General features: G+C 32.5%; 1 protein-coding gene across 1 annotated transcript; it reads right to left on the bottom strand.

Moving 5' to 3' along the window:
• Nucleotides 1-4,105: 4,105 nt before the first annotated feature.
• On the bottom strand, nt 4,106-8,439 carry LOC111389364 (WRKY transcription factor 6-like). Its single transcript, XM_023014287.1, has 7 exons — nt 8,358-8,439; nt 6,343-6,494; nt 6,100-6,198; nt 5,829-5,993; nt 5,411-5,713; nt 5,186-5,299; nt 4,106-5,049 (listed from the first exon to the last, which is right to left on the bottom strand). Exons 1-7 carry the CDS (start codon nt 8,437-8,439, stop codon nt 4,384-4,386), a joined length of 1,581 nt encoding a protein of 526 aa, XP_022870055.1. The 3' UTR covers nt 4,106-4,383.
• Nucleotides 8,440-14,497: the final 6,058 nt, after the last annotated feature.

The following is a 14,497-nucleotide window of genomic DNA, read 5'->3' as shown; positions in this document are numbered from 1 at the left end:
TTCCACTGTTGTTAGCTCTCTTGATTTTACATCCAGTCATCATGACTCCGCTTTATTCTTTAGATGCACTTCAGCTAGTCGGATTCTATTATTACTATATGTTGACGATATTATTATTACTGGTGATGATGTTGATGGAATTGCACGTTTGAAATCAGAATTGGCTTGTTGTTTTGAAATGAAGGACTTGGGCACATTGTCTTATTTTTTGAGGATCGAAGTTGCTTCTTCTCCTAGAGGTTATCTTATCTCTTAGTCTAAGTATACTATGGATGTTATTGAGTGTGCTCGTCTTACTGATACTAAAACTGTTGATACCTCTCTTGAGTCCAATGCTCGATATTCATCCTCTGACGGTGTACCGCTGACCGATCCCACTTTGTATCGCACTATTGTTGGATGTCTAGTTTATCTTATCATCACACGTCCCGATATTACTTATGTTGTTCACATTGTTAGTCAAATTGTTTCAACTCCTACTACAGTTCATTGGGCAGCAGTTGTTCGTATTTTACGTTATCTTCATGGTACGTGTTTTCAGAGTCTTTTGTTTCCATCGACCTCATCCTTAATGCTTCGTACCTACTCTGATGCTGATTGAGCTAGCAACCCCATTGATCGCAAGTCCACCACTGGTTTTATGTATTTTTGGGTGATTCTCTTATCTGTTGAAAAAGTAAGAAGCAGATTGTTGTTTCTCGTTCCTCTACAGAAGCAGAGTATCGAGCTATAGCATCCACCACCACTGAGATTGTGCGATTGCGATGGTTACTTGTAGACATGGGTGTTTTTCATTCTTCCCCAACTCCCATGTATTGTGATAATACTAGTGTTATTCAGATTTCTCACAACTCTGTGTTCCATGAACGCACAAAATATATTGAAATTGATTGTCATCTGGTTTGTCAACATCTGCAGACTAGCACCATTTCCCTACCTTTTGTTTCTTCATCGTTGCAGCTTGCTGACTTCTTCACTAAGTCTCATCGAGTTCATCGTTTTCGTTTCTTGCGTGACAAACTCTCGCTGCTTCTTGCTTTAGCATCGTGAGTTTGCGGGGGGATGAAAACGTGTTATATTTATTTCTTTTAGCATAATATGTAATTTTCTTTTTTAAGTTTCCTATTATTTTAAAGGTTTCCTTGTAGTAGTATAAAAACCATATTTACTTTCATTGTAAATCCTAATTCTCATTGCTTAATAGATTTTGGTTTTCTCTCTTTATTCTTCTTCTTCTCTTCTCTTCTTTTGGATTGATTCAACATATTGGTTTAAGATGAATTATATTGTTATCATTAGCACTTTCAATTGCCAAAGAATTCTTTTTCCTTGACTTCCATTTTCAGCCTCGAACTTCAAGTGCACGTAGACTACATTAGTAATTACTAATTACCGCATATTTGCAAGTTTAATACTCCAGCTTTATAGTCAGCATTCCTTTGTACCCTTTTCTTATATTTCGCCAATTCGAGTCACCTAAACCAATCAGGTTCAAAAACATTAAAGTCCAAAATCGAACCGAACTCGAAATTTTCAGGTATTTAGTAAGTGCAACCGTAGAATCCAAATCTAATTATGTAACCATTCGGATTTGGTTCTATTCAGTTCCCCGGTTCTGTCTTATAATTAATTTTTTAATATTTACAAAATTACATCAATTCAACTAATGACATGTTCAATCTTAACTCTTACAAAATAACGTAGTCCAATTTTATTTATTTATTTATTATTTTTTTTGCATCTCTTTTTGTTGAGTTCTTCATAGATTTAATTGTTAAAATCACAAGAAGAACAAGATAGTGAGCTTATAATAATTAAGAGAGGCGTCATCGAGTTTCAATTCGACTTCTCGAGAACGGTAGAAACGACACTACGATAGAATAACAGATTTGAATAAAACTTATGTCAATTTGATTAAGTCGTGCTTGATCTGAAAATTAGAAATATGAAAATCATATTTTTAGGTTTGAGCTAAATTAACTAGTTAGAAAATTTATTTAGAAAAAAATAAAATAATATTGTTTATTTAAAATAAATAAATTAAAAAAAACTAGGGAGATTCGGTTCTTGATCTAGAATCAGAACCAAATCGAACCGAACCCATTTGTTATCGATTCAAATACCGGTTAATTTAAAAAAAATCGCTCGATTCGATTTAATTCGAGATTCGAAAGTTTTGTCCAATCCTAAAAAAACAAATTTACTTGGTAAACATAGCTGTCGTTCATATACGGTTTATCAAGTCCTATCCAACGGCCCACGAAGTCATAGTTAACTTCTCACTTTCTTTACGTTTTTTTCTCAAATTTGTTAGACAAAATGATTGTTGGTGTGGGGACACCATGACGACCGTGCGCGCAGAAGTCAATAACGTATCTCAGATGCCTAATTAAATACAGCTATCTTCTAAACTACCACAATTAATTAAAGAAAATCTTTAATTGCTCATTAATTATAGCATAAATAATCAGTCACAGTTCACGCTTATCAAACCCTATCATGTAATTAATTACCTGTTTATGGTCAGAATGAAGGAAGCCATAAGTATAGGAAAAAATTTAACAGAACTTGTACCGATGCTGATGTTGTACAATGTAAGTGAACTTCTTTTTTCAATCTTTCAATAATGTTGCGTCATGTATTGTCTATAATATTTTTTGTTAAAAAATTATGTACTTGTAACATGATTCGATCAGAATACAGATTTAAGTTTTAGAGCATGATCAATCACTTGTTTGTTTCTTGTTAAAAGCCAAACAAATTTATATTGGCAAAATTGAACCTTAGATTAATTTCGCTCGACAGTTAATGTGGAGATTGAGTGATTTCTTATTTATTAAGATAATATTATCAACAATTCATTAATTAATATATAAAAAAAATGTAAACTTGTGTTAAAAACAGAGATTTGATACGGCAATGAAATTATCACAATTTTAAACGGTGGATCCGAACCCCTTTTCACCTCTTGTTTGAAAATTGAAGTTGTTGAGAGACAGCTACGTCAGTCTAATATTTGAATTATAAATTAAAAAATAAAAGAATATTTAATGACACACATAAATGGACGTGATTGGAGAGGGAATCAAACGAAGTTGCGTAGAAGTTTCTCCATTTACGTGTCAAACTATTATGGCCGGAGTTGTTGACTTCACTAAAATAGAATATAGAACGTTGTATCATTCTTCTAGTCTTCTTGGATCTTTGTAACGGGGCCCCTATGTACAGGGGGCATGTACGCGTAGCAGGTCCCGGTCTAAAATTGTCTACTCTTTTGTTGTTTCCTATTTAGATTCTCTTTTGGGAGTGATTTTTTTCTTCCAAAAAATTGATTTTTTGATTGTTATTTTACTATTTCAATCGTCATATTTGACTTCTTCACTCATATATGGACCTCACTTTTCTTCTAACGATTAAAAAATCAATTCTCAAAATCACTACCAAACAAACTTTTAGATAAAGACAGAAGAAAGAGTTAGAGATTAAACCCCCTTAGAGATTAAGCACGCCTTCGAAACTCTTCAATTTAATTTAATTTTTTCTCTCTTACTTTCAACTATATAATTTTTAATAAAATAATATTACACTCAACTCAAAAACTTTTCAACCACACAATCTTAAAAAAACACTATTCTCCCCATTATAAATTCAAATAATAGGGACCAAACAGGAGCTAAAATTAGTTTTTCAAAAAAATTTGATAAAAATTGAAAGAATGTTTGGTTAAAAAATTGTGAGTCTTTTGAAATGTGTAATTAAAATTAATTATTAATTTTAACTTAAATTATAATCTGAATTTTATTTTTCACCGAACAGGAGCTCAAGGAATTATTTGGTAGGGTTGCTTTTGCTTCTTGTATAATTTTTTTTTTTTTGAGAAAATTATGTATTCATTTTTTTCCTCAAACAAAGTCTTTCAAAAATTTATTTAAACATGTTTAAAATAATTTCTTAATCTCCAAAGTAACTTTTAATTTTTCAAATTCCATGTTAAAAGAACTCTAAATATACTGACTTTTACTAAACTTCTGACAAATTGAGTGATTAATTTGAAATAACTTCCGAGATTAACTTAGAATAAAATAAAGATTGTTGACAAAATTGCTAATGATTCTAACCCAATTAACAAGAAAAAACAATGAAATTTACAATCAAGAAAGCAATCAAGCATTCTCTCTTTTGTAGCATATTGGAATGATATTATTCTGAATAAAACAAATTTGTGTGTCCTATGCAGTAAACCATCCACGCCAATTACAAAAATACAAAAAAATATGAACATGTTAATTCCTTCTGAACGACCAAGAAGAAGAATCAACAAAACTATTTGATACAAGTGTGAAAAGTGGTAGCTACAGATAACGAAACTGGATTACGCTTATATTAATTCCCTGAAAAACTGCTGGTCTTGTTGCTATTATTCGTGTTTACGTCTGCACTATTGCTGTTTGCCATCAAATTGTTCTTACTGTTGTTTGGATTGGAGCCACCAATAATGGTGGTGATGGCGGCGGCAAGGGCTGCAGTGAAATTAGCATCGGCAGTGATAGCGGCGGTGGCGGCACTGAGGGTGTTAGCATATGATTGGTGTTGCTGAGCCTGTGGAGGTTGGGACTCGTTTGGCAATGAGGCAGCTTCAGTACTACTGTCGTGAGACATCTGGAGCCCGGAAAATTTTGATTGGTTAAGCCCAAAAACTTGAGGAATTTGCGGTGGGGCAGCGGCGGCGAAAGGGACATGGAATTGGGTAGGGGGTGGCGGTCTTTGGAATTGCAATGGGTTGGGTGGCTGAGTAAGGTCTAATGTGACTGTCGGAAATGGAGCCGAGGCTGAAATTGTAGCAATGTTCGATGAACATGGAAGAATGGTTCTTGCAAGAATATTCGGATTCATCAACCCATCTGCACTAGACATTGAACCCGAGAGAAGCATATTAGCTGCGGCTGAGGTTGTTGATGCCATAGCCACGGCGGCTGGAGGCAATGGATGATTGTGGGTTCCTTCGTAGGTTGTAATCAAAATTGTCCGGTCTTCAGCACACCTTTGAACCTGTAAATTATATAAAATCAAAATTTTGATCAATACATTTATTTACCTGATGAAAAAAAAAATGGCTTTAGCTAACTCGATCATTGATCCATAAATGTTGATAACATTTTTATTATAAAAGTTCTTTTTAATATACCTGTTTGCGCACTGGACAGCCTACTGCCATGGTGCAACGATAATAAGCTCGTGGACATGGATTTCCTTTCGCCATCTTTTGTCCATATTTTCGCCATTGGCATCCATCTGAAATCTGATTGGTCAAACAGGTTTATCATCATTAGTACTGTAAAACCATCTCATCTACAAACTTAAACATTTGAATGGTCAAATTTATTTACATAACTATGCGCTTGATGCATACCATAGGAGCTTCGGATCGTGCACGAACTGAAACACGAGCTTTTCTCATGGTAGCCTCGGTGGATTGATCGACAGACTTAAAGGGATTTAATTTGGAAGCCTTGTTAGGGGCCCAATCTTCTGATGCTGGGCTCTCTTCCCTACCAAACTTTTTCTTCTTGTGTGCCGGGGATTCAGATATTGTTCTTTCTTCTGATGAAGAATGAGATAGTTCTTGATCACCCTGGACCAACTCCAAGAACTGTCTAGGAACTATTGATCCTCCATTTTCTGATTTCTTATCTTCAGATTTTCTCTCTACAGTCTGAATTATTGTAAAACATTAGAATCCGACCACATAAGATTTGACAAAATTTTACGATCGTTAAACCCTATCGCAACCCTCATCTTTTCGGGATTGAGACTTAAAGATTAATTACCTGGTTTTCCTGTGAGCTTTCTGTTTTTGAGTTCTTTGGCTGTTGCATTAATGTTGCAAGATGCATCTGCAGTGTACTGTAATTGTTGGTGACCTGAGTAAGCATCCCTTTTAACTTGTGATTTTCAGCGTTCATTCTTTCGAGTTCAACTTGTAATTCTGCTAGCTATTAGAGAGAAAAAAAAGGGGAAAAAGAGAAGAAGATAATTTAGAAATCAAAACCTAATGAATAAATATTCAACAATTTGTCTATAGAGCATGCATTTTCTCACCTCCTTTTTTGCTTTCTTATCTTTGATGTCAGATGAAATCCCATCATCTTTCGTTAATTGATCATTTCCATTGTTAACAGTAAGAAGTTGCAAACCAGTCTATATTAAAGAAAAAAATAACAATAAATACAAATATCTCCAGAATAATATATCAAGTATACATGTCATACATAGAACATATCAACACACACACACACACACACATACATACAATTGTTGTATGTATAAGCAGATGCTACTTACGTTGACATTCAAATCCCTTGTAGCAGCTTCAACATCTTCCTTCTTCACTACAAAAGTATCGTTTGTAGACCTCCTCTTATCTGCAAAAAAGTCTACTTCACCTAACACCACTCGTTTATCATCGGCCGGCGGTGGAGCGCTTAAGCCCTTGCCTGGTATCAATCGAAATTTTAATCTAAATAAAAGTCAACAATTAATTTTAACCTCATATTTTATAAGTTCTACATCTTTTCAAACATATATTTTATCAATTTTTATCAAAATCTACTAAAAATTCGATTTTAAATCCCACCAAATTTGATTTTCTAGTCAAAAATTAAATTAAAACAAATTTTTCATCATTTTAAAAAATAAAATGGCCAGTCTCGTTGGAACCCGTTTTAGGTAATTAATTTTAATGGATTTAAATTTTCAATTTTTTTTTTACATATATCCAACTGGATTCATTTTGAATTGCTTCTCTATCTGTTTAGTTGATCTTACTCGTTTGATTAGGTTCTTATATCATCAATTTAGGTGTTATTTTTATTAATAAATTAAAATTTTAATTATTCTCACGCAAAACGAGCGCTCCTCTGCAATTTGATAGAGAAAAATTAGCCCCTATTTGTCATCTTTTAAAAATTTAAATTGTTTGTTATATTATCATTTTTCACCACATATTCACATAATAAAATATTTTACACACAAATCAATAAAGTTTCCTTACTTTTTAACTATAAAGTCTTCAAATCCAAAATAAAATCAAACCTGCCCTTAGTTATTTTATTTATAAGTACTTTTTTAGGTTTAGGCAAACAAGCCCTATGAAGGAGAGGTTTCGTCCAAACTTCGCCAAGACTGGATTTGACTAACCGAGAAGAAAAGGGAGGAAATAGGAATCCACCGGCCCGATTTGTGCGGAGCAGTCCACGTGATGAAAATGAAATGTTGACGGCGAACTTGTCACCATTGGGTGACGGTACCTCTTAGGAAATTTTGAACGCAATCATTTTGTATATTTGTTATTTTATTATTATTATTATTATTTAGAGTTTTGAGTGAAATTATAGAATTTCTGTGTGTATCCGTCACGGTCTTTAAAGGACGCACTTGTTGACTATATAATTGTATATTGGTTAGAATATGACCGCGTCATTGGCTAACAACTTGGCGGTTTGACTTTTGGGACCCTCCCTTCAAAATCTTTAGAAATTTTGAATTATTTTTATCTCAAACATATAGATTTTTTTATTAGTTATTTTTTAAAGTAATTAATACTATTTTTTTCACCAAAGAAAATTACGAGTTTTTATATTAGTTATTTTTTAAAGTAATTAATACTATTTTTTCACCAAAGAAAATTATGAGTTGAGTTTTTCTAATTTAATTATTTTTTCAACGTCTAGCAATTATTGTTCCACCAAATGCTTCTTTCGGGTGCCTTCAAATTTGAATGGGGCTTGCATGATTCACCCCATATTGACATTTTAAAAATTCTGAATTACAAAGTCAATCCTACAGTACAATATTCTATCATATATGTATGCAACTATACAGTTCGATGGAGAAATTTTGTATGAATCCTATAAAAATGGAGAGATGCATTTCTATTTTCAAAATGTGAGGTCGAGACATCTTTGATCCAAATGCTAGATTCTAACTAAGAATTTTGAAAAGTAGAGTAACAAGTGAGGCACTATTTTTCAAAGATTAAAGTAATAGATTCCTTACGTATAAAAATAATAAACTACTTCCTTATAGACAAAAAGAAGAAAATGATGTTCACGAAATTAATTGAGAGCGGTTAATTACAAGATTTAATCCTTAGGAAAATTAGCTTGGCTCCTCACTGAAAAAAGTGTCAAGCTCAGAGAACATAATCATGGACGTTTCAAATAAGTACAATAAAATACCAATTTTATCATGAAACGTCACATCATATATGGTTAATTTCTAGTGTAGGTAAATAACATTACTGTGTAATTAAACTTTTGTTCATTTTAATTCTGTTAAATCAATCTTTCGAAACACACACGAAACTGGGTGACTGCTTTTCTCGTATGGATCCCATGTCAAAGATGAAAGACACGTTTTTCTTCCCAAATCAATATCCATTTACGCGCACGAGCCCATTCATTCCTTATGGTCCGTTCTATTGGTCTCCCTTTGCAGCTATTATGTATGACTTTCTTGGCACACTGTCCCCACCTTTCTTCCTTGTTCGCCAATAGCTTTAAAGTTTGTAAAAATGGGAAAAGACGATAGAAAGGAGAATTCAGTATGCCATTTTTCCAGAAAAAGTCAAATTAAGGGGACGACGTGTGAAGAAAAGGGTGCATCTTTGAATTTCTTTCGGAATATTTAAAGTTTTAAAATTTTAAATAATATAGCTAGTAGATGAATTCAAAGAAAAATCTCAAGTTGATTGAAAATTGACATAAACCAGGTACGTAGACCCAATTAGAAACTTGGAGCAAACGTTCCCCTCGTCATTTTTATATAAAAACTTATTGGCAAGATCTTAAACTCGTGTGCAGGCGTAACTTAGAGAGTGTTTGGTGGCGATTAAAATTAAATTTTTTAGTAGATTATGATAAAAGTTTTTAAAATATGTGGTTGAAAAGTTGTGAGATCTATGAAAGATGTGGTTAATATCGATTATTTAACTTTGACTCAGATTTTAATCCAAACCAAACAGACTCTTAATCAACTTGTAAAATTGTTATATGCATATGTGGTTAAACTCATTAGTTTTTATATGTTATTCGGTGTGCTATTCTCACGACAATTTTAAAAGATAAATAGACTTGATATGAAAATTATTAAGTAATAAATGATTTCGAATATTCTGACCAGAAAATTAAAAAGAAATCCTAGATGAACTAATAGGGCAAGCGTGTTTCAAGTCAATCGAGCTCTTGAGCTCGGATCCACAGCTTCCATCTTGACAGGGGATGCTCTAACCAATTAAACTACAATCACAAGGAAAAAGGGAATCTAGTAGAAAATTTATTCCAAATCCAAGCGATGCACCCAATTCCTAACCTAAAAGAACTACATGAATTCATTGATTGCTATTGCAAAATCCAATCAAACAAGTCAGATGAACACCTAAATTTGTAAGAAACTCAAACCCCCGAAAATTGCCAATTCAACAATTGAAGTTGCATAGTTTGTGAACATTTTTTTATTTTTTATTTTTATTTTTTTGTAACTATAATGAATTCAAAGGGACTTTATTCAATTAATTTCACAAATTAAGCTATTAGTTAGCACCAAATTAATCAAGATCCAACCAAATTTCAACTTTAACATCCAAATAGACTTGAGCTTAGTAGTCAAATTATTGTACACGTATTATGCATGATAAATATCCTAATGAAATATCACAATTAAAATAGCAATCCCATTAAAGCGGAGGCATCCTCAAGTAAAACAAAATCATGTTTGAAGACAAAAGGAGAGTTGACTGAGATTTACGTTGACGAATCCCCCCCCACCCCCCACAGCCACGTCGATTAATCCTATGACGTAGAAAAATGGTGCATGGTTAGGTCTGATTGGCCCATTGGGATTAAAGAAAAGAAGCTGCCTTTTTAATTGAATTTTGTCGTGGCGTTGATTCTCGTGACACACTTTGCGTACGGTTTAATCCTACTCCCAACCAATATTTTTGCTCTCTCGTCAATTTTCAACAATTTACGATTTTGGATAATGTCGACAAATATGCTTTTTGATAAGCATATATTCTCTAATCTAAAGTCACGTTGTTCACATACGCATGAATATTAACCTTTCATTTGACAAATTTATAAATAGTTTGTAAATATGAACATTAAGAGGATTAGCAGTGTGTTCCACGAAATATATTGTTTGATCGAATATATAAATTTATTTATAAATTGTATCCAGAGTATAAAAAATACGAGTATTTTGGATTTCAATTTTTATATATATAAGTAATTCACAGTCACCTGGTCGGCAAAGGAATTTGATTCTTTCTTTTTTTTCTTTGCCTTAATTTTGACAAGTTACGAGGACGGTTCAATTGGGCAAGACAGACAGCCCAAACTTTGATTAATTATTTGTCAAAAAAACGTTTTTTTCTAGTTGATACTAACTGTACAGAGTTAAGACGTTTTCGGCATATTTCAAACTCCTTTTAATACAGACAAATCAAAAATCAATCGCATTCAACAATAGAAGCCACGCTTTTTGACAGGACGTGGAAAGTTAAAAGGCATCCGCCTATCATTTTCGACCTAACGGGCAAGTTTGGCAACTTATAGGATTTTGACCAAAAATATAAGTTAGTTTTGGACAAATAATTAGGCTGCTAATTTCTAGCCACTTATCTAACTTGAGAAGTTGGGTCTAGACCTGGAGGCTGCTAATTTCTAGCCACTTATCTAACTTGAGAAGCTGGGTCTAGGCTTGGAAGCGATTTGGTTTGAGTCGATTTTGACTCCAACTCGAAACCAAAACTAAATTAGTTAGTTTGGGCAAATTTCAACTCTTAAACCGAACCGAACCGAATCGAATCGATTTGACTTGGTTCGGTTTGGACTTTTAGTCCAAAGTAAATTTTTTTAAGAGAAATTGTCCGAATTTTAGACGCATTAAAATTACAAGAATTAAAATAATCAAATAATATTATATTAATAGAACTATTAACTAACAAATAAAAGCAGGTTAATAGAGATGGATCAACAGAAATTTTGAAATTTTATTTTTTATGTATTATATAGTCTCACTGCCTGAATATGAAAAAAATACTAAGTGTAGCATAATAAGCTTGTAAAGAAAAAAAAATCAATGCTATTACTTACCTACAACATCATATATTGGAGGGAGTCTAGATATAGTTATGAGATTAGGGTTTGTCTTTTGATTTTTATTTTTCTTAAATTACAAAAAAATAAAAGTGAACGTGTAAATGGGTTGGGTTGGTTCGGCTAACCAACAATTTGAAACCTCAAACCATGATTGAACCAACCCAACATGATTTTGTTTAAAAGAAAATCAAACCAAACCAAACAAATTACCTGTGTTGAACAACCCGAATTGATTCGGTTTGATTGGTTTGGTCGATTTTTTGATTTTTTGGTCCAGGCCTAGTTGGGTCGAACTCCAACTCTGAAGCAGTCGGAGTCCTTCCACTTTGAGTTTCTTTCCTCATAACCAAATATGATGTTACGTTTTGATGATGTTACCTACCAAATGAAAGGCTTGTTAGGTGATCGAAATTTATGAGGTCAATGAGAACTCATTGATTCATATACTCCTTATCTATTTAATAGTCTCTTCTTTCTACTGAATGCAAAATGTGACCCGTTGTGCCATCTCAAATAGCTTTTTTGTACTACTTGACTAGTAAGTAAGAGTTTACATAAGAACTAGAAGACTCTTATATGTACGATAACCTTCTCTTCAAAAACTGCTGGACTATTGTGCAAAAAGGTCGACATAAACAACCGAAATTAATTAAATGTTAAACCAAAAAAGAAAAAAGAAAAAAAAAAAGTGATGAATCTACTTGTCTATCTAGCCGTAGTCTGTATTGACATACAAGTTTCATCTTAAAATGCTCATTTGAGTTTTTTTGTGAATTTTATATTAATTATATTTGATAATAATAGAGGTTGGGTAGAAATCATATTAATTAGATATTGGACATTAATCACATCATAGACGTTAACATCTAGAAATTAAATTTCTAATCAATTCCTTGGTGCGCCATGTGAGGGCTGCTAACTGGTTCAAGGCTTCAAACTGAAGTTTTCAATACCTAACACTTATTTATGGAAGCAGATATTAGCACGCATGCTTGAAACCAACTGCTAACTATAAATTAAGAGAAGAGTAAGACCACAATTTGGAATTCCTGGGAGAGTTGAGATCATCATCGACCCTAACAATTAATTTGATGCATGACTTTTCGAGTCTTCTAAACCAAATATTCTTCATTCTTGTGTCATCTCTATTATCTTCAATCATAAATTAATGTTTGTTTTTTGAACATTATTGATGAGAAAATCTGGAAAATGCCAAAAAGAAAAAGAAAAAGAAAAAATATATATAAAAGAAAAGTAATTGACAAATAAACACACGGTACAAATTCTATATATGTCGGTGTCGACCATTGGAGCAAGTTGAATAATGGAAGCATGTGTGGCAAGCTGGTCTAAAGAAAAGATACCATTCACACACTAATCAAACTTGAGGTGTCATATGGGAAAATTCTGTGTTTTTCTACCCACAATTTTCAGTGTACTTACCGATTAAGCAGCTTTCTTAAGGCCAAAACCAAGATATTTTAATTGATTAGCTGTACGAAAGGTCATTTGTCTTTACATCTTTTGAATCATTATAAGATTGTCAACATATATAAGAGTAGAGACTTGTGCAAGAGGAATTTGTGTTGATATACACTCGGCTTTTATTTGGCAATATAGTCAAGTAATCAACTTGTGATAAAATTTTAGGGGTGGGAAAAAATTCATTCAACCCATGACTATGAGAATACCTCGCGCACACAGGCTGGCAGGCGCGGACAAGGTATTTGTTGCCCTGTCCTATCCTATCTAATATTATTTCAAAAACGGTTAAATTTGTGTTGGTGTATATGTTGGGAAAATTTGTTGAAACATACGGAGAGTGAGTCGGGGAGAATTTTCCCTCTATCAATTCGAGTGACATCTTTGCACGGAAAGAAATCAAGACAAAAGTTGTAATCTAATAGAATGAAAAGTAGAGAACTTTCCTAATGAGGAATCCATGAAGCAGTTGAGATTTAGAGCAAATTTAGGTTAAATTATTAAGGAAATTATCTTTTTTTTTTTTTTTTGATATCCAGGTATCCTAACTTACACTAAACTAAATCCTGGACCCTCAAGACCCTTGCCCCTAGAACCTTGGAGGGGGTAAATCGAGGGTTATGCCTTAATTGGATCACAGGTTTCCCCACTGCTTGTACACTTCTGCGTACAAGAGATCTTTCTCCAAAGTGATTGCTCCATACTAAATAAATCTGGCTGCAGGTTTCCACCAGGATTCGAACCTCCACCTTGCCGCTGGAAGCAAGACAAATGTTGATTAATCCACCAGTTGAGCTGTGCCGCGAGGGGTAGGAAATTATCTATTGTTTGCTCTTTAAGTTAAGGCTAGCTTGAGAGTTTCAATTTATAGGTTATGAGCGTATCAAATTTGAATAATTTTAGTAGCAATTTTTAAAATTATCCAATCCATACTTGGGAGTTTATTATTCACCAATTCTGAAAGTATTATAAAAGGATGGTTATATTGCCACTATGATTTCTATTTGATACATTACATTTTAATTGTATTTAAACTCCACAGTGTCTGCTCATTGTATCAATTATTTTTAACTTTTTTTCATCGAATTCTTATTTTCAACATTCTATTAATTAGTACGTCTTGTCCTCGATGATGATTGATATAAAAATATTTTATTTTCATGCTTTGAAATGAGGAAAACATATTTTTTCGTACTTTTAATTTATTTTTTAAATATAATGATTTTTTATATCATTTCAATGAACTTTGGACATAAAATTATTATCAAATACAAAATGTGTTAACTAATACAAAGTTTCAAAGTAAGAATGACCCCCATTTGAATTCTAATTATTTTCATTCTATTACATTTCATTTCTCTCTCTCTCTCTCATATTTTCAACCACACAATCTTTTATAAAATAATATTACACGTAAATCAAAATTTTTTCCTTTTTTCTTAACCACTCATTTTTCAAAAAAAATACTATTCCACCTATTTTCATTTCCAAAAAATGGAGGCCAAACAGGGTGGAAATACCGTTTGAGACATAAGTACTATAATCGGTAAAGATTAATAACTTTAAAGTGCAGTTAAAATGTGTTGCAATAAATAAAAATTGTGATGTAAATTTTTCAGTTTATAGTTTCTTATAATAGATTTTTTTGAACTCATAAATGACATTTTACTTATAGGTAATTTTTTTACATATAAGTTAATATTTAACTTAAAAAATGAAATAAAGTTAAATATTTAGTTAATATTTTTTCTTGTAAGGAAATTTAATAATTATAAATTAGTTTTATACTTTTACATAATTTTAAGTGAATTTCTTACTTATAAATAATTTTTAAATTATAGTGTAATTTTTCTTAT

The sequence above is a fragment of the Olea europaea genome, unplaced genomic scaffold (genome assembly GCF_002742605.1).
Source record: "Olea europaea var. sylvestris unplaced genomic scaffold, O_europaea_v1 scaffold586, whole genome shotgun sequence".
Classification (NCBI taxonomy): domain Eukaryota; kingdom Viridiplantae; phylum Streptophyta; class Magnoliopsida; order Lamiales; family Oleaceae; genus Olea; species Olea europaea.
Note: the sequence above shows the minus strand (reverse complement) of the source record. Positions and strands in the feature narration are given on the sequence as shown.

What these genes read in the sequence shown, in the direction of transcription:
- LOC111389364 (XM_023014287.1), bottom strand. Translation starts at nt 8,439, where the DNA reads ATGGATATTGATTTGGGAAGAAAAACGTGTCTTTCATCTTTGACATGG. An exon ending in CACGATCCGAAGCTCCTATG is followed by an intron (nt 5,300 to 5,410) that starts GTATGCATCAAG and finishes TTGACCAATCAG; the next exon opens with ATTTCAGATGGATGCCAATG. An exon ending in GCTGTCCAGTGCGCAAACAG is followed by an intron (nt 5,050 to 5,185) that starts GTATATTAAAAA and finishes TATAATTTACAG; the next exon opens with GTTCAAAGGTGTGCTGAAGA.